The sequence below is a fragment of the Ranitomeya imitator genome, chromosome 1 (genome assembly GCF_032444005.1).
Source record: "Ranitomeya imitator isolate aRanImi1 chromosome 1, aRanImi1.pri, whole genome shotgun sequence".
NCBI lineage: Eukaryota > Metazoa > Chordata > Amphibia > Anura > Dendrobatidae > Ranitomeya > Ranitomeya imitator.
This window is the reverse complement of record NC_091282.1, coordinates 347,724,602-347,749,986: the sequence shown is the minus strand read 5'-3', so window position 1 is coordinate 347,749,986 and position 25,385 is coordinate 347,724,602. Positions and strand designations below refer to the sequence as shown.

General features: G+C 44.7%; 1 protein-coding gene across 4 annotated transcripts in view; it reads right to left on the bottom strand.

Annotated features, from left to right (window-relative positions):
- The window catches only part of MTMR3 (myotubularin related protein 3), a 77,276-nt gene that overhangs the window by 8,722 nt on the left and 43,169 nt on the right, over nucleotides 1-25,385 (bottom strand). For 2 of the 4 annotated variants that reach the window (XM_069760115.1, XM_069760111.1), the window contains 13 exons: nucleotides 24,311-24,393; nucleotides 24,053-24,219; nucleotides 19,706-19,802; nucleotides 16,206-16,319; nucleotides 14,348-14,553; nucleotides 14,141-14,266; nucleotides 12,264-12,375; nucleotides 8,153-8,348; nucleotides 7,383-7,568; nucleotides 6,534-6,704; nucleotides 6,271-6,416; nucleotides 4,593-5,874; nucleotides 1,941-2,051 (listed from right to left, as the gene is read on the bottom strand). In XM_069760115.1, the coding sequence (XP_069616216.1) occupies nucleotides 1,941-2,051; nucleotides 4,593-5,874; nucleotides 6,271-6,416; nucleotides 6,534-6,704; nucleotides 7,383-7,568; nucleotides 8,153-8,348; nucleotides 12,264-12,375; nucleotides 14,141-14,266; nucleotides 14,348-14,553; nucleotides 16,206-16,319; nucleotides 19,706-19,802; nucleotides 24,053-24,219; nucleotides 24,311-24,393 (2,997 nt within the window). The remainder of the gene's footprint in view (nucleotides 1-1,940; nucleotides 2,052-4,592; nucleotides 5,875-6,270; nucleotides 6,417-6,533; nucleotides 6,705-7,382; nucleotides 7,569-8,152; nucleotides 8,349-12,263; nucleotides 12,376-14,140; nucleotides 14,267-14,347; nucleotides 14,554-16,205; nucleotides 16,320-19,705; nucleotides 19,803-24,052; nucleotides 24,220-24,310; nucleotides 24,394-25,385) is intronic. The other 2 variants (XM_069760119.1, XM_069760124.1) reach the window with 1 other exon arrangement.

The following is a 25,385-nucleotide window of genomic DNA, read 5'->3' as shown; positions in this document are numbered from 1 at the left end:
TGTAGATATATCCCATATGTGGCTGTACAGTACTGCTTAGGTTACTTTCACACTGGCGTTTTTTGCAATACGTCGCAATGCGTCTTTTATGGGAAAAAACGCATCCTGCAAAGTTGTTTGCAGGATGTGTTTTTGCCCCATAGATTAACATTAGCGACGCATTGCGACGCGTCGCAACCGTCGTGCGACGGTTGCGCCGTGTTGTGGCGGACCGCCGGGAGCAAAAAAACGTTACATGTAACGTTTTTTGCTGCCGACGGACCGCTTTTTCCGACCGCGCATGTGCGGCCAGAACTCCGCCCCCACCTCCCCGCACCTCACAATGGGGCAGCGGATGCGATGAAAATCTGCATCCGCTGCACCCGCTGTGCGGCTCAACCAACGCTAGCATCGGTAACCTCGGCCCGACACACTGCGACGGGCCCGACGCTAGTGTGAAAGTAGCCTTAGTCATACGGAGACTCAGGAGGGATGGAGTGCTATTTGGAGAAGAGATTTTCCTATAACAGTTTGCAGGATCCATATACAGAGCCCCTAAGTGCTAGAAGAGTAGAATCCCCCCTTTGAAAATTTAGCTACAGGTGTGGCGACAATTTTGACTCCATGAGTGTTTCCCAGAATCAAGCTGCAGTGGATGTTGAATGAAAATTGCAAATTGTTGAAGTGACCAGTACATTGTGCCCAGCTCATGCTTCTGGAGACACGCACCTGTAAATTTGACATTTTGCTGAGAGCCTGCCTTACATGTGGACGCTAAGTGTAGTTTAGGCACACTGTGGGGCATTTGGAAGCGCAGAAGATGATGAATTTATTATGGGGAGCAAGGACCAATTTAGCTTTTCCAGATCCTTTGTTCTACCAGTAAAGTAGAATCTCCTATATTTCCATTGAAGGCTGACAGACCTGAATGGGGGCTTTTTTGTAGATTGAGTTAAAGGGAAAACAAAAAAAAAATGCATGAGATTTTGGAAATCTCAGCTTTTGCTGGTACTGTAAAATGCTGTGTAAAATTTGCATAAAAGCAGCAAAAAAAAAAAAAAAAAGTGTAAACATAGTAATGCTGTCAGTGTGCACCACACCCTGTAGAGCAGGCATCACTTACTGCTCGGCGTGCAGAGGAGTGATTACAGCATGCTCGCTAGTGACTGGTGACGATTACAGCCTCCTGCATGGCCCTGCTAACTGGAAGCGAGCAGCTACTGGGAGGATACAGTTTGTTTTCTCCATGTAGCTGCCGCTCCAGTAGAGCAGCCAGGCTTTTAATACAAATCCTGCAGGATGTTTAGACACCACAGAACCTAGCTCCTGAAAACTTCTAATGAAATTGAGCAATTATTTATTTAGCGTTGTATGGAGGCACAGAGATGTGATATCACCTGTTTAATTCCAAAGCAACAATACTGGCCTTTTTATTTATTAAAAAAAAAAAAAAAAAAAAAAAAAAGAATTCTGACTTTAAAATTTGGCCATTCAGCCAGTGAATTCCACAGAAATTCATTTGTTCTTTCACAAAAGTAGACTGCAAAATAAGAATTTATGTTTCCTTTAGATTTTCAATGGCAAGCAGCTCAACTCTGTAAAGTGAACTTTAATCCCTCCCGCATGTCCACGGACATGTGGAAAGTGGTACTCCTATGCATAGGGGCTTTATACAGGTTTTCCAGCAGGACAATAACTTACTACATAATGTAGATTGGTATATTGAGCCCTCGCACCCATTTCCCACAAGGATTACATTAATGACCTTGCACCAATATCCTAACAGTTGCCAAGATTTTCCAGGTGCTACTTCTCTAGTAGCAATATAGCTGGGAGCTGTAGTTTAAGACTCTGCTGCACCCATGTCAGACAGAAGCACATTGTAAACAATGAGTGTGGGGGGCAACGCTGTGATGTCACTTGTCAGCGTTTACCACTGGTGACCATCCATGATGCTGTACCTCTGTGTCCCGTTTGTCCACCTGCTCCCAGCTAGCTTCAGAGAAGAGCTCTGTACTGCAGCCTGACAAACAGCTAGGATCTCTGTTGCTTTCAGAGTCAGGAATTGAGGTCTGTAAAGAGTAACATTTATATACAATATAACTGTTAACAGCCATCAATTGCCAGTCACCAATTTCAATGCAAAAAGAGACCAAGAATTCAGTCATTTACTTTTTAACAAGGCACATGAAATATGGTATGTTACACCAGGGTCTCAAACACGCAGCCCACGGGCCACATGCAGTCGCCTATAGTGACTGAGGACTTTCATCTCCAACCTGGACGAGCCATTTATTTAATTATAAAATGAAGCCCTGTAGAATGCCAATCCTCACAGTGTGTAATATCCTCACTGTCAGGATTCAGCTCTGCAGCTTCCAACAGTCATCACATGGCCGCGTCACTCATGCAATTTTCATACTTCTGTTCATGTTACAACGAGCTTCTCTTCCTGCTTGTTTTTCACTGAATGTGGAATTAGGAAGAGCAGCTCATCAGCACGTGACTAAGTGTACACATCCCATAGGTGATTGGGGAGGCACCGAACAGAGTTCTTGCCCCAGGTGCCAGAAAACCTAGATACACTTCTGTTGTCTCTGATTGGCCGGCGGCTTGCATTGGTAATACTGTGCAGAGAGTCTCTGCAGCAATACATCTCAATTGAAAGTGCATCCAAGGGCACATTCTACCAAAATAAAGTGCTGCTGGCATAAAATTGTCACTTTGTCCTATAAAGAATGTGGCCCCCCAAATTCACATTTTTTTTTTCTATATGCAGCCCATATACCCAGCTGAGTTTGAGACCCCTGTGTTACACAATAAAACAATGGCCAAACAGTGACTTTATCCACATGCAGCTTTTGGCTGCCTTAGCCATTGACAGCTAGTCATCACATATGCCAGGGCCATAATCAAACTGGCAACTTAAAGGGAACCTGTCACCCCCCTCAGGCATTTAACTAAAAGATTATTACTTTAGCAAAACAAAAGTCCAAACGTAACGTTCTAGACGCCTCTGACCAATATTAATACACAAAACAGCAAAGCCAGCCACTAAATTCTAAAACTTAACATTTAATATGTATACTTCTAAAACAATATCTTATGTTTAAAATTATAATTAGGTGCTCATGCGTACCAGTGCACTAGACAAAAAATAGTTTGATCTCACCAAACGCCGTTTCTCTCCTTCTTATAGATTTCTGTGCTTTTTCAGAGCAAGGCGTAGGGGAGAGACAAGTAAACCTTTTCCCCTCAAGGGGGAGACGAAGGGGGGGGGGGGGTGGGGGTTGGAACCTATCTCCCCTGTCGTGCCCCGTGTATAAGTCTCCCGCCCTGACAAGGGCAGTTCCCAAGTTTGAGCCTGTTTAAATGATGCCCATTGGAAAATATAGCCACCCTGGATAATGTATCGTCTTATACGTCCTTTTTTCTTCCCGACGCGTTTCCCTCCCCGTTATGGGGGTTCATCAGGGGATTGAAAGAATGTCCAGGTTCATGAAGGTATTCTGCAGTGGCAGACAAAACCTCATCTAGTAGTATCCTCCATGTGAGGGTCAAGCAGTCTGAGACTGAGGAAGTATAAGACGATACATTATCCAGGGTGGCTATATTTTCCAATGGGCTTCATTTAAACAGGCTCAAACTTGGGAACTGCCCTTGTCAGGGCGGGAGACTTATACACGGGGCACGACAGGGGAGATAGGTTCCAACCCCCACCCCCTCCCCTTCGTCTCCCCCTTGAGGGGAAAAGGTTTACTTGTCTCTCCCCTACGCCGTGCTCTGAAAAAGCACAGAAATCTATAAGAAGGAGAGAAACGGCGTTTGGTGAGATCAAACTATTTTTTGTCTAGTGCACTGGTACACATGAGCACCTAATTATAATTTTAAACATAAGATATTGTTTTAGAAGTATACATATTAAATGTTAAGTTTTAGAATTTAGTGGCTGGCTTTGCTGTTTTGTGATTTAACTAAAAGAGCCACCTTGTGCAGCACTAATGCTGCATTCTGACAAGGTGGCTTTTAGTTCTTGTTCCTGGCACTGCTGAAATAGTTTTTGAAATTTGTCCCCGATACCTTGAAATCGCCACCGGGGCAGGTCTTTCCCCCCTAATCAAGACACCTCCCAGACATCATTCATGGCCTCTGTGCGTTTTTTTAAATTTATTTTTTTATTTTTTTTAAATCGGGCATGCGCAGTTGCGCTGCCCTTCGAACTTGCAGCGCAGGTGCCGAGGACGATAATGAAGGAAGAGGAGGAGGCACCCAGAAGCCATGATTGACGGCTGGGAGGCGTCTGGATTAGGGGGGAAAAGACCTGCCCCCGTGGCGATTTCAAGGTATGAGGGACAAATAAAAAAAAAAAAAAAAATGATTTCAGCAGTGCCAGGAACAAGAACTAAAAGCCACTTTGTCAGAATGCAGCATCAGTGCTGCACAAGGTGGCTTTTTTAGTTACAAATGCCTGGGGAAGGGGACAGGTTCCCTTTAAGATAAGACGTATGGCATTCAAAGCAAAATGGTATCCTGCTGAACCATATTATCAGTTCCCTTGCCATATACTTTCAGAAATCAAGTTAGAGTCTTAGTTTGTGCTTATTGGAACTTACCACCTCATCTGTAAAGTCCCCATTGAAACGCAAGGAGTCAATTTGTAAATGGCTTTCAAGCCGACAACGTAGCTCTTGCACTTGCTTCTTTAAAGTTTCCACCTCCTGCTGGTGACCACTTTCCATTTGCCTCAATCTCTGCTGGATTGCATCTACATATAAAGGCATCCCATCATCATCCAGGTGATTGCGGGCTGGTTGCTCTGGAGTACTCCCAATCCGGTGTCTCCCACAACTATGCAAAGGGCACTTGTGTGGGAAGTTTCTGAGGTGCGCCTGGGGGTTGTTTGAACTAGAGTTCTGCCTTGAGAGCTTGCCCTGATGATTGTCCACACTAAGACATGGTCCATCAACAACAGGAGGGGAAGATTGGTCCCTATTACACACATTTTGCAAGTTGCATTCAGTGGGGGGAAAGGCACTATGATTACAGGGATGAAAAGAATGAGTCCTTTCATCATGGTTTTGCAACCCCTTCAAGCCCATCATAATTATGCCTTCATCAGACACCGGTTCAGCTTTCAATGAAAGTTCAGTTGCTGCTGTCACATGGTCTAGCTTGCATGGCCATGAAGTTGAAATATCATCTACCAGAGTTTCTGTGGAGCTTTCAAGGACATAGGGCAATGGCAAATTCTGTGAAAAATCAGAACTTGGGCAGCATAGATTTTCCTTTAATAAGTCTGAATCTTGGCTTTCACTTTCCTCTGGATCAGAAGACTGCTCTCCAACAACCTTACTGACTTGTACCTCACACAGCAGAGCAACCTTCTCCGTTTCAGACTGGCTACAAATACTAGTTTCACAAGGCAGTTGGTCAGAGTCTGTACATTGTCCACCAGTGAGGTTAGCGGTTTCCCCATCGCCCTTTCCTGGGTTGTCCTCAGTCTTTGATGCACCATTACTAGAAGAGTCCTCATCCTCTGCTACTGTCTTTTCAGGGTCCTGACATTTCTCAGCTTGTTCAACCTTAGCTTCCTCCTCTATATTCACAAGCTTTCCATTTGGTTCCTCTCCGCCCCCCTCCTCAATGCTGGCTTCTTGTAATATATTTTCCATTTGTCCTTCCCCAACACCAGCAGCCATGGAAAGCTGTGCCCCCAGCAGTAGTTTCTCTGCCTCTTGGCACTCTTCTGCAGAATTTGCTATTCCATTCAATTCCAAAGAACGCCGATGCTCCTGCCACTCGTTTATACTGGGGTCACTGTTGCGCCTGTTTATACAGGGGATAGTTATGTCACAGGCAGTCGGGAGGTCATCGTATGATCGGGTCTTGTGTAACCTAAAAGAAAAAAAATATATAAATAAAGCTTGTAATTGATTCACAGAAGCCTGCACTATATACTTTAAATTTTTCATTATAACATTGACGGTTTCATTATTTTCCCAACTGGATTTCACAAAACTCTAGTCCAGTCAATTTCCGGTTTACACAGGCAGACCAAAGTAAATTGTGCACCGAGCACTGCATAGACTGCCATGGTTCTCAGCTGTGCAAATTTTATTTACACAGGACGATATGCCGCCCGTGAACTTTGCCATTGCGCAAAAGATAGTTTGTTCATCAGATGATTGGCAGCCATTTTATACTGCAAATTCGATGTAGAAACTGTGGCTTTAATCCCTGTAAGAGATTAAAGAGGGTTTAATCAAATTCACATAAATTTCAAAGTCTCACCTGCATAGCGGTGGTTCCTCTGCAGCAGGCCCAGGCGTTGGGTATGGGGTACAGGATTCTTCACTAGGTGTGGATGGGGACGAGCCAGGGAGGTAGACTGCACTCCACAACATTAGATTGCGAACGTGGCACACGGGATACAGCACCTGTAACATATGCAGGAACAGAAAAGCTGTACATCAGATACACTTCACATTACATAAATGCGCAGTGTCCCCAGGATATTTCACAGGGATTTGGATTTCTAATGGAAGGCTACTTACAGTTTCTGATTGACAGGAATACAGCAAGTTCTTAAAGGAACGATTGCCAGCCCTTAAAAGTGACCAAACTGAGCATGTCCGCTCTTGGATATGTTTTTCACATCTTTCCTTGGCATTATTACAAAGAAAGGTACCAAATAGACATGAGTAAGTGTGCTGCACCAATTTCACCTATAACAAAAACAAATCGGTTTTAGTAGATTAGTGATAATTGAAGGCCAGATTGTGATACTATTACTGATAAGTAAAAGGTGTAGATGATCAGAACAAAGGTCACTTCAAATATACTTATCGCTTAATGACAAAGATGAAATGAAGTCAGTGAGTGCCATTACTCAATATATAAATAAGTGTTCAGCCTGATTAGCGGAGAGACAGTCTAAGCCACCATTCCGCTCACTCTCGTGATCGCAAGGGATTATTTTTAAACAGATGTGGCAAGGATGCAATTTACAGGTTCTCCTCCTGCATTTGTAGCAACAGCTTTCCTTACAAGCTGCACAATCATTACCAAAACAGCAGAAACTTGAGGAGCATGGGACCAGACCTGTTCAGCAGCCTACTTCACATGAGAAAGCTCATTCAATCAAAGAATGCCGACTGATCACAAGCCCCATCATTAACTAAAGAATAGGAACGCTGTGAAGTCTGAGGTGGTCAATACTAAAAAGTACAGGAGGAGAATCACAACACATTTATAAAAGAAAGTGTCCAACCCCTTTAAAATGAGCCTCTAACATATCTAGCTCAGAGTGCTTATAGGCATTGTACTACATCACATAAGACACATGTTGTATCTAGTCTGACTCTGTTCTGTTATAAAGGAAGCCACTTGCAGAACGTACTTACCAGAAATGCTTCATTGAACTCAAACGAACAAGGGAACTGTCTCTGTAACTGGTGAACACAGTCCAGCCACTGCAAGAAGACCGGGCAGCGCTCATTCAGATCTTCAGAGTTCTCTCCATGGCCACAGCGATCAGCAAACTTGTGCCCAAAGTCCAACCACTCAGTTTCCACCAACACTTGGAAACCCTAAAGATTGTGGCAAGGGTAAAAAAACTATGGCATGATGTGTTGCACACTGTCATCTTCCATATACATAATATCTAGTACCCCCAAAAAGGATTATGCTGAATTATTTTTATTACAGGGAGTCAAGTTAGGATATGTGCACACGTTCAGGAATGTCTGCAGAATTTTCCTGAGCAAAACCGAATTCCCAGCACAGGAAATCCGCTCGCGTTTCTACGGATTTTTTGCAGTTTCCCAATGCAATAATATAGCGGCAAAACCACGTTAAAATCTGCAAAAAACATGCTGTGGGTTTTTTTTCATGGGAAAAAAATGCAGCATGTGCACAAAAATTGCAGAATGCATTATGTAAGCGTTTTTTGCAGTGGAAAACCGCTGAAAAAAACCCCAAAAAACTGGGAAAAGTCCTGATTGTGTGCATATAGCCTTACAGGTCACATTACATTCATGTCACATTAATACCATTTATGTGAAAGGGGCGATCTGGGATCAGCATGTAGAATTATCTTGTATATTCTATGATGGACACCTGTCTGGAAATTTTTTACTGAGGAGTAAACGTTAGGTTCAATGACAAAGCATACCTCAACGCTCCTGTAGTAAGGGTCCAAAAGGAGTTTGGAGAGAGCAACAATCTGTGGAGTGCGGTCCCATCCATCCGAGCAGTGCACAAGAACCGGTCGCTGATCACGATCCAAAGCGTGCACCACCAGAGAAGAGGACTTCAGCAGCATAGAGAGGTGCTGCAGCCACTTTGTTCCCTCCAGGGCAGACAGCCAACTGAGGAAGAGAAACAGACCCGCTTTTACCACACTGGCTGTTAAAGGGAACCGGTCACCTCAAATTGGTGGGATATGTAAATGCCTTTTTTCTGGTCTGATGGGTGGGGTTCCGTCTTCATTTCTCCACCCCATCCCTCCCTGTTGTCCGCAATATGTTTGAGAATTAGAGTACTTGTTCGCACGTGCGTAATGCAATCTTCGCTCACACAGTATGCTTTGCCCAACTGTGCATGCGCCCGTGTACTATGAAAAAAGAGAAAAAGGAGCTACTATGTATATGCACATCACGGACATGTGAAAAAACAATAACTCATGTAAAGCAACAAGAATTTTATTGGCAAACCACACAAAAAAAATTAAAAACATAATTAAAAACAATACATATGAACAACTTGGTCCATGTGTTAATATGAACATATAATGTTTCAATACATAGTCATATGCCTGCATAGAAGTGTAAAGGAAAACCTATCCCCTGGCTCATGAGGCTAAGGTGGAAACATACCATAACCTGGACAAATGCTGACCGCCCTAAACCACCAAACTGATGGAAATGTGCATACAAGGAGCGGAAACAGTATCTAACCGCACAATAACATAGTGACCTGTGGGCAATCACTCATGACAAACACATGGGGAAAAACCCCCCCAACAGGGATAGGCAGTCAGGCAGTGCCCAAAGTAAGTATGGATAGCGGGTTAAATAACCCATAATAGAGCCAAGAGGTACAGTATTACCCAGAAGAGTAGCAGAGGACAAAATCCCAATGTGCAGGCAAACAGGAACCAAGGCAACGTGACCCCACGCGTATCGCTCTCTGAATAGGGCTTCGTCAGGGGAAGATGTGGTTTGGACGCCAAATCCTGTTAATATAGCAACTATTGATACAGACCTGATGAAGATCAGGTGAGCAGGAGCGTGGAGTGGGCGGAAATGAACTGTGGCCACCATCGCGCATGCGGAGTACAGAGCAGCCCTGACGTGACGTATCTTCCTGCTAGAGCAGAGAGAGAAAACCTGGTGATATCAGTGCGCAGGCGCAATATGGCCAAAAGCGCCAATGAGCAAGAAGTGGGCAGTAGTAGATAAGTGCTGCATTCTACTACTGCCCACTTCTTGCTCATTGGCGCTTTTGGCCATATTGCGCCTGTGCACTGATATCACCAGGTTTTCTCTCTCTGCTCTAGCACGTCACGTAAGGGCTGCTCTGTACTCCGCATGCGTGATGGTGGCCACAGTTCATTTCCGCCCACTCCACGCTCCTGCTCACCTGATCTTCATCAGGTCTGTACCAAAAGTTGCTATATTAACAGGATTTGGCGTCCAAACCACATCTTCCCTTGACGAAGCCCTATTCAGAGGGCGATACGCGTGGGGTCACGTTGCCTTGGTTCCGGTTTGCCTGCACGTTGGGATTTTGTCCTCTGCTACTCTTCTGGGTAATACTGTACCTCTTGGGTCTATTTAACCCGCTATCCATACTTACTTTGGGCACTGCCTGACTGCCTATCCTTGTTGGGGTTTTTTCCCCCATGTGTTTGTCATGAGTGATTGCCCACAGGTCACTATGTTATTGTACAGTTAGATACGGTTTCCGCTCCTTGTATGCACATTTCCATCAGTTTGGTGGTTTAGGGCGGTCAGTATTTGTGTCCAGGTTATGGTATGTTTCCACCTTAGCCTCATGAGCCAGGGGATAAGTTTTCCTTTACACTTCTATGCAGGCATATAACTATGTATTGAAACATTATTTGTTCATATTAACACATGGACCAAGTTGTTCTTATGCATTGTTTTTAATTACCGTATATACTCGAGTATAAGCCGACCCGAGTATAAGCCGACCCCCCTAATTTTGCCACAAAAAACTGGGAAAACTTATTGACTCGAGTATAAGCCTAGGGTGGAAATGCAGCATTTACCGGTGAATTTCAAAAATAAAAATAGATCATTATTTCCCCATAGCTGTGCCATATAGTGCTCTGCACCGTTCATATTTCCCCATAGGTGTGAACCATATAGTGCTCTGCACCGTTCATTGTGCCCCCTAGCTGTGCCATATACGGTGCTCTGCACCGTTCATTGTGCCCCATAGATGTGCCATATACGGTGCTCTGCACCGTTCACTGTGCCCCATAGCTGTGCCATATACGGTGCTCTGCACCGTTCACTGTGCCCCATAGCTGTGCTGTGCCATATACGGTGCTCTGCACCGTTCACTGTGCCCCATACATAGCTGTGCTGTGCCATATACGGTGCTCTGCACCGTTCACTGTGCCCCATAGCTGTGCTGTGCCATATACGGTGCTCTGCACCGTTCACTGTGCCCCATAGCTGTGCTGTGCCATATACGGTGCTCTGCACCGTTCATTGTGCCCCATAGCTGTGCCATATACGGTGCTCTGCACCGTTCACTGTGCCCCATAGCTGTGCTGTGCCATATACGGTGCTCTGCACCATTCACTGTGCCCCATAGCTGTGCTGTGCCATATACGGTGCTCTGCACCGTTCACTGTGCCCCATAGCTGTGCCATATACGGTGCTCTGCACCGTTCATTGTGCCCCATAGCTGTGCCATATACGGTGCTCTGCACCGTTCACTGTGCCCCATAGCTGTGCTGTGCCATATACGGTGCTCTGCACCGTTCACTGTGCCCCATAGCTGTGCTGTGCCATATACGGTGCTCTGCACCGTTCACTGTGCCCCATAGATGTTCCACATAAATTTGTGCCGCCGCTGCCGCAATAAAGAAAAAAAACCACATACTCACCTCCCTTGATTGCAGCTCCCGGCGTCTCGTTCCGGCGCCTCCATCTTCCCGGCGTCTCTGCTCTGACTGATCAGGCAGAGGGCGCCGCGCACACTCAATGCGTCATCGCGCCCTCTGCCTGAACAGTCAGAGAGCAGAGACGCCGGGAAGATGGAGGCGCCGGCCGGGAAGATGGATCGGCGCCCGGCGGCTGGAACGAGGACAGGTGAATATGCTATACTCACCTAGTCCTGGCGATCCTCGCGCTGTCCCCTCCTGTCTTCGGTGCCGCAGCTTCTTTCTCTATCAGCGGTCACCGGCACCGCTGATTAGAGAAATGAATAAGCGGCTCCGCCCCTATGGGAGGTGGAGCCGCTTATTCATTTCTGTAATGAGCGGTCCCACGTGACCGCTGAAGAGAGGAAGAAACTGCAGCGCCGAAGCCCGTGGGACTGCAGGGACAGCGCGAGGATCGCTGGGACTAGGTAAGTATACCCCAGCGCCCTCAGCCCCTCACCTGCCGACCCCACCGCTACCGTGACTCGAGTATAAGCCGAGGGGGGCACTTTCAGCCCAAAAATTTGGGCTGAAAATCTCGGCTTATACTCGAGTATATACGGTATGTTTTAATTTTTGTGTGGTTTGCCAATAAAATTCTTGTTGCTTTATATGAGTTATTGTTGTTTCATATGTCCGTGATGTGCATATACATAGTGGCTCCTTTTTCTCTTTTTTCTGGTTGCTATTGGCCACTTTTTGCACCCCGGCTGATACCCATTATATACAACTTATCAGTTGCGCGCTTGGTGTGTTTTTTGGTTTCTCACTGCGCCCGTGTACTATGTCCCAGAACACAGCGAAATACTTCCTGGACATAGTGCGCGGGTGCAGTAATGCTTTTCGGCTTTGCCCACAGTTGGGCAAAGCATACTGCGCACGCGCGAACTATGGAAGACAAGTACTCTAATTCTTGAACATATTGCGGACAACAGGGATAGATGGGGTGGAGAAATGAGGAGAAATGAAGACACGGCGCCCATCGGACCGGAAAAAAAGGCATTTACATATCCCGCCAATTTGAGGTGACAGGTTCCCTTTTACTAGTAGTCAGATCTGCTTGAAGAGAAGCAGCCAAATCTGAAGTCCGGCAAAAATCACTTACTTGGCTGGGTCTGGCATCTGAGTGCATAGCAGTCGTAGAGACTGGAAACTCTTGCGAATGTAGTGTATATTAGCCATTCCCATAAACACCACCTCACAGTTGGGGTAATACTCTAAAGAAAGAAAAGAGCACAAGTATTAATTACAAGGATATATTTGCACAAAGTCCTAAAGTACAGACTGAGTGAAATCTCACAAGCTTTTGAGGATTTGGAGTTTTTGCGCCAAAAACCTTTACAAAAAAAAAAAAAAAACACTGCACAACTTTAAATGCTTAAACCTTTATCTGCTAAAAAAATATATATCTCTATACATCTATATCTTTCAATTGCAGAGGTCATGTCCAAGGACTGCATAAATGAATGCAATACTGCGACACTTCACTTGCAGCTGGCGTTTGCTGACATCTACAGGAAACATCCAATACTACAAACTTCAGGCTGACAAGCCATCTCCGCATAGATAGTGCCAGATGTCTGGCAGGGATACAGCAGACGTTCAGGCTGTAAAGACTCATCCCTGCAGCTTTACTGCCCAGTTTTCTTTAGGGAGTCAAAAAGCAGAAAATGGTCTGAAATTTATTAAGTAATCTTTACAATTATTAGTGTGGGGGTCTCCAGTTAAAAGAAATCTGACAGGGGTTTTAAACGTGCTTGGAGCAGCAAACATTCCCAGGTGCACGGTCATGGAGGCTGCATCACTAGTTGTCTCCATGTTTAGGGTCCCAGACACCCATCGAGGTTTCAGCTGCTCTCCCCAATATGTTAAGCGCAGTCAGTTTTAAGGGTTCAAAGCTAATGCCAGAGTCAATTTTAAAAATGTACTGGTAGATCTACGCTGTCCTCACTATACCAGTTTTGAAAGCACAAATAAGGAATCCCAGACAAACTGATTCTAGAGAAATTGGGTGACCCTTTGAGGCAGTAGATAACTAGAATGTAAAAAAAAAAAATTATATTTAACAGCAGTCAACATGTTTTATAATTAGTGATGAGTGAGCGTACTTGCATCAGTGTTATCCAAGCACGCTCGGGTGCTTTCCAAGCATCTTGGGAATGCTCAAGTAATATGTTAAGAGTCCCAGCGGTTCCATGCTTTTCCCAGCTGTTTGGCAATCCCTGCATGTGTTGTGGCTGTGTACATGCAGCTGCGGGGACTCACATTACTCAAGCACACCAAATCATGCTCGCTCATCACCATTTATATGCAAAACTTGTTCTAAAGCAAAGCCTCCCTTTGTTAGAGGGAACCTGTCAACAGAAGAGAAAAAAAAAAAAAGCCATATTCGCTTCATATATGGGGTTAATCTGAAGGTCAATAGCATTATTAAACTGCCCACTGCAGGGTGAAAGTGAACTTTACCCCCCACAGTGTTTCAGGTCTGCATGCCATCCTTGCTACAATCAGTTTTCTCTGCTGCACATCTAGTAGGGCTCAGAATGCCGATCCCTATATAACCCTGCTGACAACCCTGATTGCCAGTGATCAACATGCAGTTTATGCAGAAAGGAGAGTGGAGTCAGTGGTGCGGGCAGGGTTACACAGCAGGAGGACTAGTTTGATTAGGATTCCTAGTCTTGTAATGATCCGATTTTATTGAAACAGCAACATTACCGGAATCAGGCCCTCAGCCCCTACAACATGCTGCTCCCAAATTACACTGCAAAAACCTGCTGATTGATTCCCTTTAAGAAAATGGGAGCTGCTGACAACATATATTGGTTATGGGCATTTCAGGAAACATTGCACAATTTCTGGAGACTATACGTTTGTAGGTTATCTATACCCTCCCACTCTTGGAGGGATATACATTTAAAGTTTAGAACTGGTACCTAGGAAACAAAGTAGTAACTTACATAAAACCATTACAAAACTCACCAGGACATTCACAGCCTCCACCTTTGGCGCGGTTAGCGACTGCTGCAGCATAGGAGCGTGCATCAAGAAGCAACAGCTTTTGTGGTTGGTTCTCCGGAAATGGGGGTGCATTAGACAAAGAAGAATCTGAGGGTAAATTAAGACACTTCATTAATCTAGCTGTTAAAAATTGTCAACGCAGACTTCTCTTCCAATATTACTACTTACCAAAATCAATATCTGTAAGCACTCCATTAATATGGTTACGGGAACATGAGCCGTTGGCCATCTTGCCTGAACTGCTTCTACTGCTGTCAATAGCACAAGCCTTGGCTATGGATTGTACAAGGTTCTCGTCGTCTGCGTTCCTCCATCCCCACCAGCTAATCTCTGGCTGCCCACAGCGCGCAATAACGGCTCCATTATTCTGGTGCCTGTAAGAGAACAGAAAGCAATAGAGCACCAGCCATGTAACAATCTACTGCAACTTGAGGGCAGATGGTAAACACCACGGACCAGAGTCATCATTGCCACCGGTGCACTGGTGTGACTACCTCAATCACGGACTTGATTTGAACCTGGTTCCATGGCTTTTTTTGTGACTTGGTTCCTATTACATCATTGTGGCTTTTCCAGATTTTAGACAAGCTTGTCATTATTTTCAGAGACCTGTAACGTTCTCATTTCAGGATCTGGGGCTGTGAGGGCTTTTTTTCTGGCGCCAGACGCTGACATTTTAACTTGCTAGGGTAAACAATGTTTTGTGCGCCTCTTATTTCAATAGAATGGCTCTCAAAAAAAAAAAAAAAAAAATTATTCTAGAGCTTATTTTTTTTGTTACAATGTTTACTGATATTTTATTATTTTGATGGAGCAGATGTTTCTGAACGTGGAAATACCAAATGTGTAATTTTAATGGTTTTATTTTTTAACGGGCGATTTGAAGAAAAAAAATTTTTTTTTACTGTATTTAATAGTCCCCTTAGGAGACTTGAAGTTGCAATCATCAGATTGCCTGTGCAATAAATAGCCGTACATCAGCCTTGCTGTGTATAGCTAAAATTTAGATCTATGAACACCGGCGTCCACAAGAGGCTCGTGATGACAGGCACGGGGGTCTTCTGCAGACCACCAGCTGTCATGACAACCTATAGATGCGCCATGAATACAGTAACTGGTACACGGGATCAATGACGAGCTTCCTGTCTGAGCGTGTTTACAAGCTCTGTACAAGCCTGCATGGGGTAGGGAGCCAACATATGACATACCATCTGAGATCCACATGTAGCTGTTAGAGGCACTTTACAGATAATATTCGAGATAAAGTGCGGCCTCAGCTTCTGAGCCGGAATCAAGACAGGGACACAGCCATGTACATGAAAGTCATTGATCATGAAGGGGGTTAAACTTCAAGTGCTAGATTTGACAGAATACCATATTTCGTCATAATTGTTCAACATGAAAGTTCAAAAAGTTGTGTTTACACGTCAGCATAACTTCAGCTTTACCGTTAAGGGACAACGCTAGTGCTGGAGTATTTTAAGAAGTTCCAGGCTACAATGAAGAAAACTAAGATATTTGAAAGGCGTCTCACTACAGATAAGCCCTACAATATAAAAAAAACACTCAATACAACATGCATTTATACATGTTGGATGTGATATGTGCGGCAGTGTGGCTACTGTATCTGGGAGCAGCATGATGTAGTTGCAGAGGAACAGATTCTAGCTATCACTTGGCAGGCTGCTTGGTATAGTTTTGATAAAATTGCAGTCAGATTTTTGCGCTATCTGCTGCAGTCCTATTACCTTGATCACATCACCGATTGACAGCTTTCCTCCTATGCACAGTGTATACAGAGCTCATGAATATGGAGGAGTACAGGCTTACTAGTCCTCTAGTGATTTATGTACTGCTGATAAAACCGTGCTTTTAGCATAGCTACATCAAGTAGCCCAGTAAGGGACAATGCTGGAATCAGGGACTCAGTCTCAGCATTCTGATGCTCTCAGATTAGGTGCTATGTTTTCTTAAACATTAGACGGTCACAGAATTGGGAGCGTTCGTGGCAGTGCTATGGGGTTACCTGTACACCACAGCAGGAATACGTTTCCATGAACGAAAACTGGCAACATTCTCCAATTCAGGGTCTGTTATCCATGCTGGAACAATCAGTTCTTGGGGATAGCTTGAACATAGCCTTAGAGGGTAGAAACGTGCGTTTTAGAAACATTTTCACCACTGGATTATACACTAAAAAAGTAGACCACTGTGTGACAATTATATACCAACAGAAGCGCTAGCAATACCCACGACGAGCCCCTGACTGAAGGGGTTAATCATTTTATTGCAGTTTACAAAATTAAAGCCAATGGATTGCTTATAGTCACCATCTCTAATCTTACCTTAAGTTACATAACGATCACTCAGCTACTACAATGGCAAATCTATTCTGAGCCTATTGAACCAGGGACCCGTTGGATTTTAGTATATAAAAGGTACAGTTAGGGCCAGAAATATTTGGACAGTGACACAATTTTCGCGAGTTGGGCTATGCATGCCACCACATTGGATTTGAAATGAAACCTCTACAACAGAATTCAAGTGCAGATTGTAACGTTTAATTTGAAGGGTTGAACAAAAATATCTGATAGAAAATGTAGGAATTGTACACATTTCTTTACAAACACTCCACATTTTAGGAGGTCAAAAGTAATTGGACAAATAAACATAACCCAAACAAAATATTTTTATTTTCAATATTTTGTTGCAAATCCTTTGGAGGCAATCACTGTTTTAAGTCTGGAACCCATGGACATCACCAAACGCTGGGTTTCCTCCTTCTTAATGCTTTGCCAGGCCTTTAGAGCCGCAGCCTTCAGGTCTTGCTTGTTTGTGGGTCTTTCCGTCTTAAGTCTGGATTTGAGCAAGTGAAATGCATGCTCAATTGGGTTTAGATCTGGAGATTGACTTGGCCATTGCAGAATGTTCCACTTTTTGGCACTCATGAACTCCTGGGTAGCTTTGGATGTATGCTTGGGGTCATTGTCCATCTGTACTATGAAGCGCCGTCCAATCAACTTTGCAGCATTTGGCTGAATCTGGGCTGAAAGTATATCCCGGTACACTTCAGAATTCATCCGGCTACTCTTGTCTGCTCTTATGTCATCAATAAACACAAGTGACCCAGTGCCATTGAAAGCCATGCATGCCCATGCCATCACGTTGCCTCCACCATGTTTTACAGAGGATGTGGTGTGCCTTGGATCATGTGCCGTTCCCTTTCTTCTCCAAACTTTTTTCTTCCCATCATTCTGGTACAGGTTGATCTTTGTCTCATCTGTCCATAGAATACTTTTCCAGAACTGAGCTGGCTTCTTGAGGTGTTTTTCTGCAAATTTAACTCTGGCCTGTCTATTTTTGGTATTGATGAATGGTTTGCATCTAGATGTGAACCCTTTGTATTTACTGTCATGGAGTCTTCTCTTTACTGTTGACTTAGAGACAGATACACCTACTTCACTGAGAGTGTTCTGGACTTCAGTTGATGTTGTGAACGGGTTCTTCTTCACCAAATTAAGTATGCGGCGATCATCCACCACTGTTGTCATCCGTGGACGCCCAGGCCTTTTTGAGTTCCCAAGCTCACCAGTCAATTCCTTTTTTCTCAGAATGTACCCAACTGTTGATTTTGCTACTCCAAGCATGTCAGCTATCTCTCTGATGGATTTTTTCTTTTTTTTCAGCCTCAGGATGTTCTGCTTCACCTCAATTGAGAGTTCCTTTGACCGCATGTTGTCTGCTCACAGCAACAGCTTCCAAATGCAAAACCACACACCTGGAATCCACCCCTGACCTTTTAACTACTTCATTGATTACAGGTTAACGAGGGAGACGCCTTCAGAGTTAATTGCAGCCCTTAGAGTCCATTGTCCAATTACTTTTGGTCCCTTGAAAAAGAGGACGCTATGCATTACAGAGCTATGATTCCTAAACCCTTTCTCCGATTTGGATGTGGAAACTATCATATTGCAGCTGGGAGTGTGCACTTTCAGCCCATATTATATATATAATTGTATTTCTGAACATGTTTTTGTAAACAGCTAAAATAACAAAACTTGTGTCACTGTCCAAATATTTCTGGCCCTAACTGTACCTTCACACTAAGCGAGGTCGCTAGCGAGATCGCTGCTGAGGCACAAGTTTTGTGACGCAACAGCGACCTCAGTAGCAATCTCACTATGTTTGACACGTAGCAGCGACCAGGCCCCTGCTGTGAGATCGCTAGTCGTGTCGGAATGTCCTGGACCTTTTTTTGATCGTTGAGGTCCCGCTGGGTAGCACACATCGCTGTGTTTGACACCTTACCAACGACCTCGTTGACGACTCAGACACCGACACATAGGCGTGCATTTGCGTTGCCTTTTCCGCACCCCTCCGATTGGTGGTCGCTACTGCGTTCTGATTGGCGGTCATGCCTTCAACAGAAGGCGACATAGTAGCGCTTCCATCCTTTGTTCCTGACCGCGTGGTGGTTTGCAGATCGTTGTAGAGTTCTCCGGCCTGCGACTCCTCTTCGATTTATCTATTCTTCAACGGTTCTTCTGACACCTTTTGTGCACGGTAGGTATCGTTTGGGGTCTCAAATGCGTTCCCACCGAAGGGCTATTGTGTCGCCTCATAAGGCAAGGCCGCCACCAATCAGAACGCAGTAGCGACCACCAATCGGAACTGAATGGGCGCGGAAAAGGCAACGCAAATGCACGCCTGTGTGACTACAACGTCACACAGGACGTCCCTCATCGAGGTCTGAATCGTCATAATAGCTGCCATGTGACAGGGTCACAACGACCAACGACATCGTTGTACAGGTCGCTACAGGTCGCCGCATCGCTGCTGCGTCGTTGGGAAGATCTCACTGTTTGACATCTCACCAGCGACCACATAGCGATGTAGCAACGATCCCTGACAGGTCGTATCGTTGTCGGGGTCGCTTTAGCGTCGCCAAGTGTGACGGGGCCTTTAGACACAAATTTAGAGCAATTACAGAGACTGATTAAGTCTGTCTTCTGATTACAGTCAGGTAGTTGTGTCAAGCCTTAAGATTCACAGAACAAAATACATTAAAGGACTGTATGTATGTATCATTAGCGATAGTTGGCACGGATTTGCATCCACACTGAGATTACTCAAGGGGGCAGGGGGGAAATAAATAGTTATGCCATCAATATTATAGAGTCAAGCTTTAGTCAAATCTCAACCACCAAATTCACAGTTTAAAGTGTATTAAATGGCTATTTTGCAGAAGTAAATTACCGAGTAATCCTATTTACAAGGCCGTAAGTGGTGAAACAAATGCAGTGAATGAACAGGTCATTTGAATACTTTCATCTACAGTAACAGCATATTCTGACATTGCCTTTCATCCTTTAAGTATTAGCTGCCATATTAAAGACCAAACATGGCAAATCTGCTATTAAATACCATCAATAGAATGCCCATAATAAAAGTATACAAATGACTCAATATTTACTACTGGATGCCAAATTAACCATTTGCTCGTGTGTTCATATAAATCTTCCATACCTGAATTTCTCATTAATGTTAGAAATTCTCCATGCATTATCCATGTCAAACCCCATCCGTTCCACTTCATTCTTAAAGCGTGAGATGACATGATCACCTAAAGGGTGGGGGTGGGGACAGAAAAAAAAAAAAAGGAGTTGGAGACAGGAGACAAACATGCTGTGTGCAGCACTAGACACTGCAGATGAGAGGATAGGTAATTTTTCCTATCTTATGCCTGGGAGTAGCTGATCTGACACCATCTCTAACCCCTTACAGTCAACGTACTGGTACATCATATGCCAGCTTCCTGACTGATGCGGCCTCAGTAACAGCCTGTATCTTTGATGGCTGCATTATCCAAGCATCAGCTACCTCTTACAGCAGCTGGTGACCTGTTCCATTATACGGTTAATCGGTCATAGCAGGATTTACAATGCGTGGCTTTGGGAATGCTGTTCCAACCATCATTTGGGAGACACAGGTAACATGGGACGTCCTAAAACAGTCCCAAGGGAGGGAACAGAATGTCTTTGGCTACGTGCACACGTTGCGGTTTTTACCGCGGAACCGCAGCGATTTTGATGCTGCGGGTCCGCAGCAGTTTCCATTGCGTTTACAGTAAACATGAAAACCAATGGGAAACCGCAAACCGCTGTGCACATGCTGCGGGAAAAACCGCGCAAAAACGCAGCTGTTTACAACCCGCAGCATGTCACTTCTTTGTGCAGAATCGCAGCGATTCTGCACACATAGAAATGCATTGATCCGCTTACTTCCCGCATGGGAACCATATTTGTAGTAAAAAATAAAATAAAATAAAATAAAAAAAAAAATCAATAAAATAATAATGCTATACTCACCTCTCAGTGCTGCACGCGGCCGTCCGGTCTCAGGTTTGCCATGCGAGCAGGACCTGCGGTGACGTCGCGGTCACATGACTGACGTCATGGAGATCCTTCTCGCACAGCATCTTTGGAACCGGACCGCCGCCTGCAGCACCGAGGAGAGATCGGGACGTCAGTGGGTGAGTACATCATTATTTTATTATTTTTAACATTACTATTGATGTTGCATATTGCTGCATATGCAGCATCAATAGTAGGAGTAAATCCTGCAGCGGAACCCGCAGGACAAAACGTGATCAATCTGCAGGGATAACCGCAGCTGTTTTGCCCTGCAGATCTATCAAATCCGCTGCGGGAGAACCCGCAGGGACCCGACCCTACGTGTGCACATAGCCTTTCTCAAATCAGGTTGGGCAACTGCTGCTTGTAGCACCTTTTTACCAAGGCTGGCATCAGCCAAAGCGTAGGTACGTACTCTATAGAAGCTTGCGAAAGTGTGATGGGATGGCCAGGTAGAAGCTTTGCAAATCTGGGTTGAAGAAGCCTGTTGGTGTATAGTCCAGGAAGCCCCAACCAACCAGGTTGAGTGAGCCCTCATTCCCAGAGGGGGGCTGGTCTGTCCTCAACACGATAATCCTCCAGTATCGCTGAACTAATCAAGCAGGCGATGGCAGACTTGGAAGAAGGGAGCCTCTTTCGGTGACCCTCAAGAATGACAAGCCTGGCATCAGAACATCTGAAAGGAGCAGTTCTTGTGATGTAGCAGAGTAGAGCGCTGACCAGAGCCAGCTTGTGAAGAGACTTTTCAAGAGGATGAACTGAAGATTGGCAGAAAGAAGGCAGGACAATGTCTTCATTGATGTGGAAAGGAGACTACCTTAGGACGCTGATCCTCAGACCAGTGCCTTCCTTCCTGATGGTAGACAAGAAACGAAGAGCAACAGAAGAAAGCTGCCAGCTCAGAGACCATTCTCATGGATGTGATGGCTACCAGAAAAGCAACCTTACAGGAGAGAAAAGATGTGATGTCTTGAATAGGTTTAAAGGGGAATTGCTGAAGAAGAACACTTAAAATTAGGTTAAAGGGACACTGTTCTACAGAAGGGAGATACAGCGGTGTCAGGCTAGCCATTCCCTGGAGGAAGCTCTTGACCTGGGGACGGGAAGCCAAATTCCATTGAAACAGAATAGAGCACAGAGATCTGACCCTTGACTGTACCAAGAGACAAATCAGTTAAGAACTGATTGAAGAAAAGCCATGATGGACAGAAGGGGAAAAGGCATGGAGCAGAGTGGTTTACCAAAAAGGCACTCCAGGTCCAATAATAAAAATATGCGAGGACGAGAGTTTTCTTGCATTGATCATAGTCTATGACGTGGGACCCCCAAAAAAAACAAAAACACAACTTTCATCAGGACTATTTCAGCCATACTGTTAAATTGAGAGACCGAGAATTCTGATGGAAGAGCAGGGACCCTGTGACAATAGGTCTGGACGTGTGGAAGTCTCCAGGGTAAACCTGCAAGTTGATTCCTTAGGCTACGTTCACATTTGCGTTGTGCGATGTTGCGTCGGAGACGCAACGCACAACGCAAACAAAAACGCAAAAAAACGCACGCTAAAACGCTGCGTTTTGCGACGCATGCGTCCTTTTTTGCCGAAAAATGGACGCAAAAAAAAAAAAAAATGCAACTTGCTGCGTCCTCTGCGCCCTACGCTTGCGGCAAAAAAAACGCATGCGTCGCAAAACGCAGCACAACGCATGTCCATGCGCCCCCCCATGTTAAATATAGGGGCGCATGATGCATGCGTCGCCGCAGCGGCGCCCGACGCTGCGTCGCACAACGCTAATGTGAACGTAGCCTTAACTATGCGTACCAGGCTCGTCGGGGGCCATTATGGAGCCACTAGGGTTACTGGGACTTCCTGCACCTTTTTCTTAAAGGGTCTTGGGATCAGTGGCATTGTCAGATTAAATGCAAACTAGATGGCCTGCTAGAAGGACCTGCCAGTGTAGAAGAGCTAGATTTACTGGAATTCAGAGCAATTAATGGGAAGGGAGGCTTCCCAAATGTTCCAGCAACCCTGGATTGTGATGAAGACAGACCACTCCCAATCAGAGGAGACTGGTCTCAGTTTTGACAGCTTGCCAGTGGAGAGGAAGGAATGATCTGAGAAGAATGGAGGGGGAATCCACAATGCAAAGTACTGCCTCACTAGGGGTAGTAGAATGGGACAGTCCAGGTAAAAGACAGTCATGTCCAAAGCTGACAGGCATGCCAGCTGGAGGGGATGGTACAGGAACTGGGCAAGGGGTACAGCTTCAGGTGGCAGCAATCGTCCCCAGTACCCTCATGCAGAGCCAAAGAGAATGTGGGGAGGGGAAGCTTCAGAAAATGAAACCCCAGATGGAGAGCTGAGATTTTCTCCTCAGGAAGGAGAACTATGGCACAAGTGGTATTGAATATCATGTTTAAAAATACTAGGCGCTGGACCAGAATCAGGGATGATTTGCTGTGTTGACTATCCTGCCAAGATGGGCAAGTGTCTAGGGTGATCTGAAGGCACTGGCAACAGTCTCGGAAGATCATCCAGATGGTAATTATCCCCTATCCCTCTGGACCAAATAGTGGCCATGTCTGTTTACATCACCTTTGTAAACACCCTGGGAGCAGAGGCTAGGCTTGCAAAACAAATCTTACGTGGGACTCAAATCAGAATTTGAAGGTAGGCATCCACCGAACAGAGGCACTCGATGGGTTCCATAGAGACAAAAGAGAACACTGCCACTCACCCTGGAAGGATCCACAGGTGGGGGGTGGCCCGTCATGTAGAGGAGAATGTTAGAACAAGAGCCTGAGGGTTTGGAAGAGTGACCAGCTTGTCTGGGGAGGCCACTGATAAAGATACCCTGCAAAAAAAAGCTTTGCAAAGGTGGAGACGGACTTTGCTACCATGTAGAAGTGAAGGTGGGACAGAGGGATGTGCCAGCAGCCTCAAAGGCTGATCTGGCTAGGGATTCTGTCTGCCAGTAGTCATTGAGAGAAGAGCCATCAGGCATTTTGCCTCATTGAAAAGACAGTGGTCCTGGAAGGGGGAGGGGGTGGAAATAGTCCTCCTTAATATTAAGGATCTTTGCCTGCATACGGCTGCTCTTCATTTAGGTAGCAAAAGCCTTCTGACAGATTCTGTAACTCAATGGGTGTAAAAAGAAAAACAAAAAAAAAACACATACTTCACACAGCTGCTTCACCTGAAAAATGAGTCCCAGAAAAAGGAGGTACAATTAAAATTGCATTGAAAAACCAAGCCTTCATACATCTGTCTGATAAAGTAAGATTACTGCTCTTTAAATAAGGCGAGAGAAACTAGAGCACAAGAATAGAAAAGTGCCTAGTTGGGAAGGTGATCATGTGCTCCTTTTAGAAAGGAGTTGACCATTTGGCCACGCTAAGCAGTGTAGGAAAGGGTAAGTCAGGCTAGGAATCAGTGAAAACCAAGACTAAAATTTATGCTCACCTGGTCGGCATAGGTCTCCATGTTGTTCTTTTTCACTGGCATAAACCTCCATGCACCAAGCATGGTAAGCAAAGGAAAACAGATCTTCTATGCGACTAGGTGGACGCAAAGCAGCGTTGAGACGTTTCTGCCATTCCTGGACCTGTTCAGAGTTGAAAAACTGGCACCTGGGATTGAAGAAAGCTCTTTTAGCCATCCATACGCATTACAAAAAAGGATTTTAAGAAACCTGATAAATAGTTTTTGCTGCAGCCTTACCTAATTACTTTGCAGTCCTTACAGGTCAAATGGAGCTGGAAGGGATCACGGCAATCTACAGATTCTATCAGCTGCAGAGGAACCTACAATAATTCATCAAACATCACTTACCACATGTATGGCACAAGATAAACACACCTTTTACAAAAATATGAGCAGAATGGAGCCCTAGACTCAGAATGGAATGGAATGGAATAGAATGGAGCGAACTCAGTCGAGGGGTTCAAGAGAGGCCTGGATGTCTTCCTGGAGCAGAACAATATTGTATCATACAATTATTAGGTTCTGTAGAAGGACGTAGATCTGGGTACTTATTATGATGGAATATAGGCTGAACTGGATGGACAAATGTCTTTTTTCGGCCTTACTAACTATGTTACTATGTTACTATGTATGTTAGACTAATCACAGCTTCATTTATTAGAATGGCATGTTCCTAACTCTGTATGCAAGAGTTCCAATTTCAGGAATTCCAGATCACAAATTCTAAACAGCGTTTATACATCCTGTGCACGTTAAGTGCTTTATTAGGATGCTAGTATCAGATTTCTAGAGGAAAATGGCCAGATTTATGTGCATACTCCCTGCAATGGTTTGCACACTTAAAAACAAAAAAGGTGTTAAAAAGGGTAGATTCATCTGATACATAAAACGGTCCCTTTATACATACACTGCATTACCAGTTTTGCACCAATGTGGATTTTGAGCATTTATTACCCACCATGGCTGAATTCAGTTGGGCCAATATCTTCTGGAAAACCCATAGCAATATAACATGCAGTGACACAGGTAGTTATCACTGCATGATATTACCTTGTACTGTAAAGGCAGCACATCACACAGTGCATTAGATAGCAAGGCTAAAAGATTAATACTGACGTCTGCACTGCTGTTAATGCAGCACCCATACTTAGGACAAGTTATGTGACGTAATGCATTTACAAGGGAGCTTTTGCAGATATGCAACATCAAAATCCTGAACTATGAATTAACTTAAGCTTTTTTTTTTTTTTTTTTTTTTAATTGACCAGGGAATGAGGAACCATTTGTTATATTTGCCAAAATCCCTCAGTAT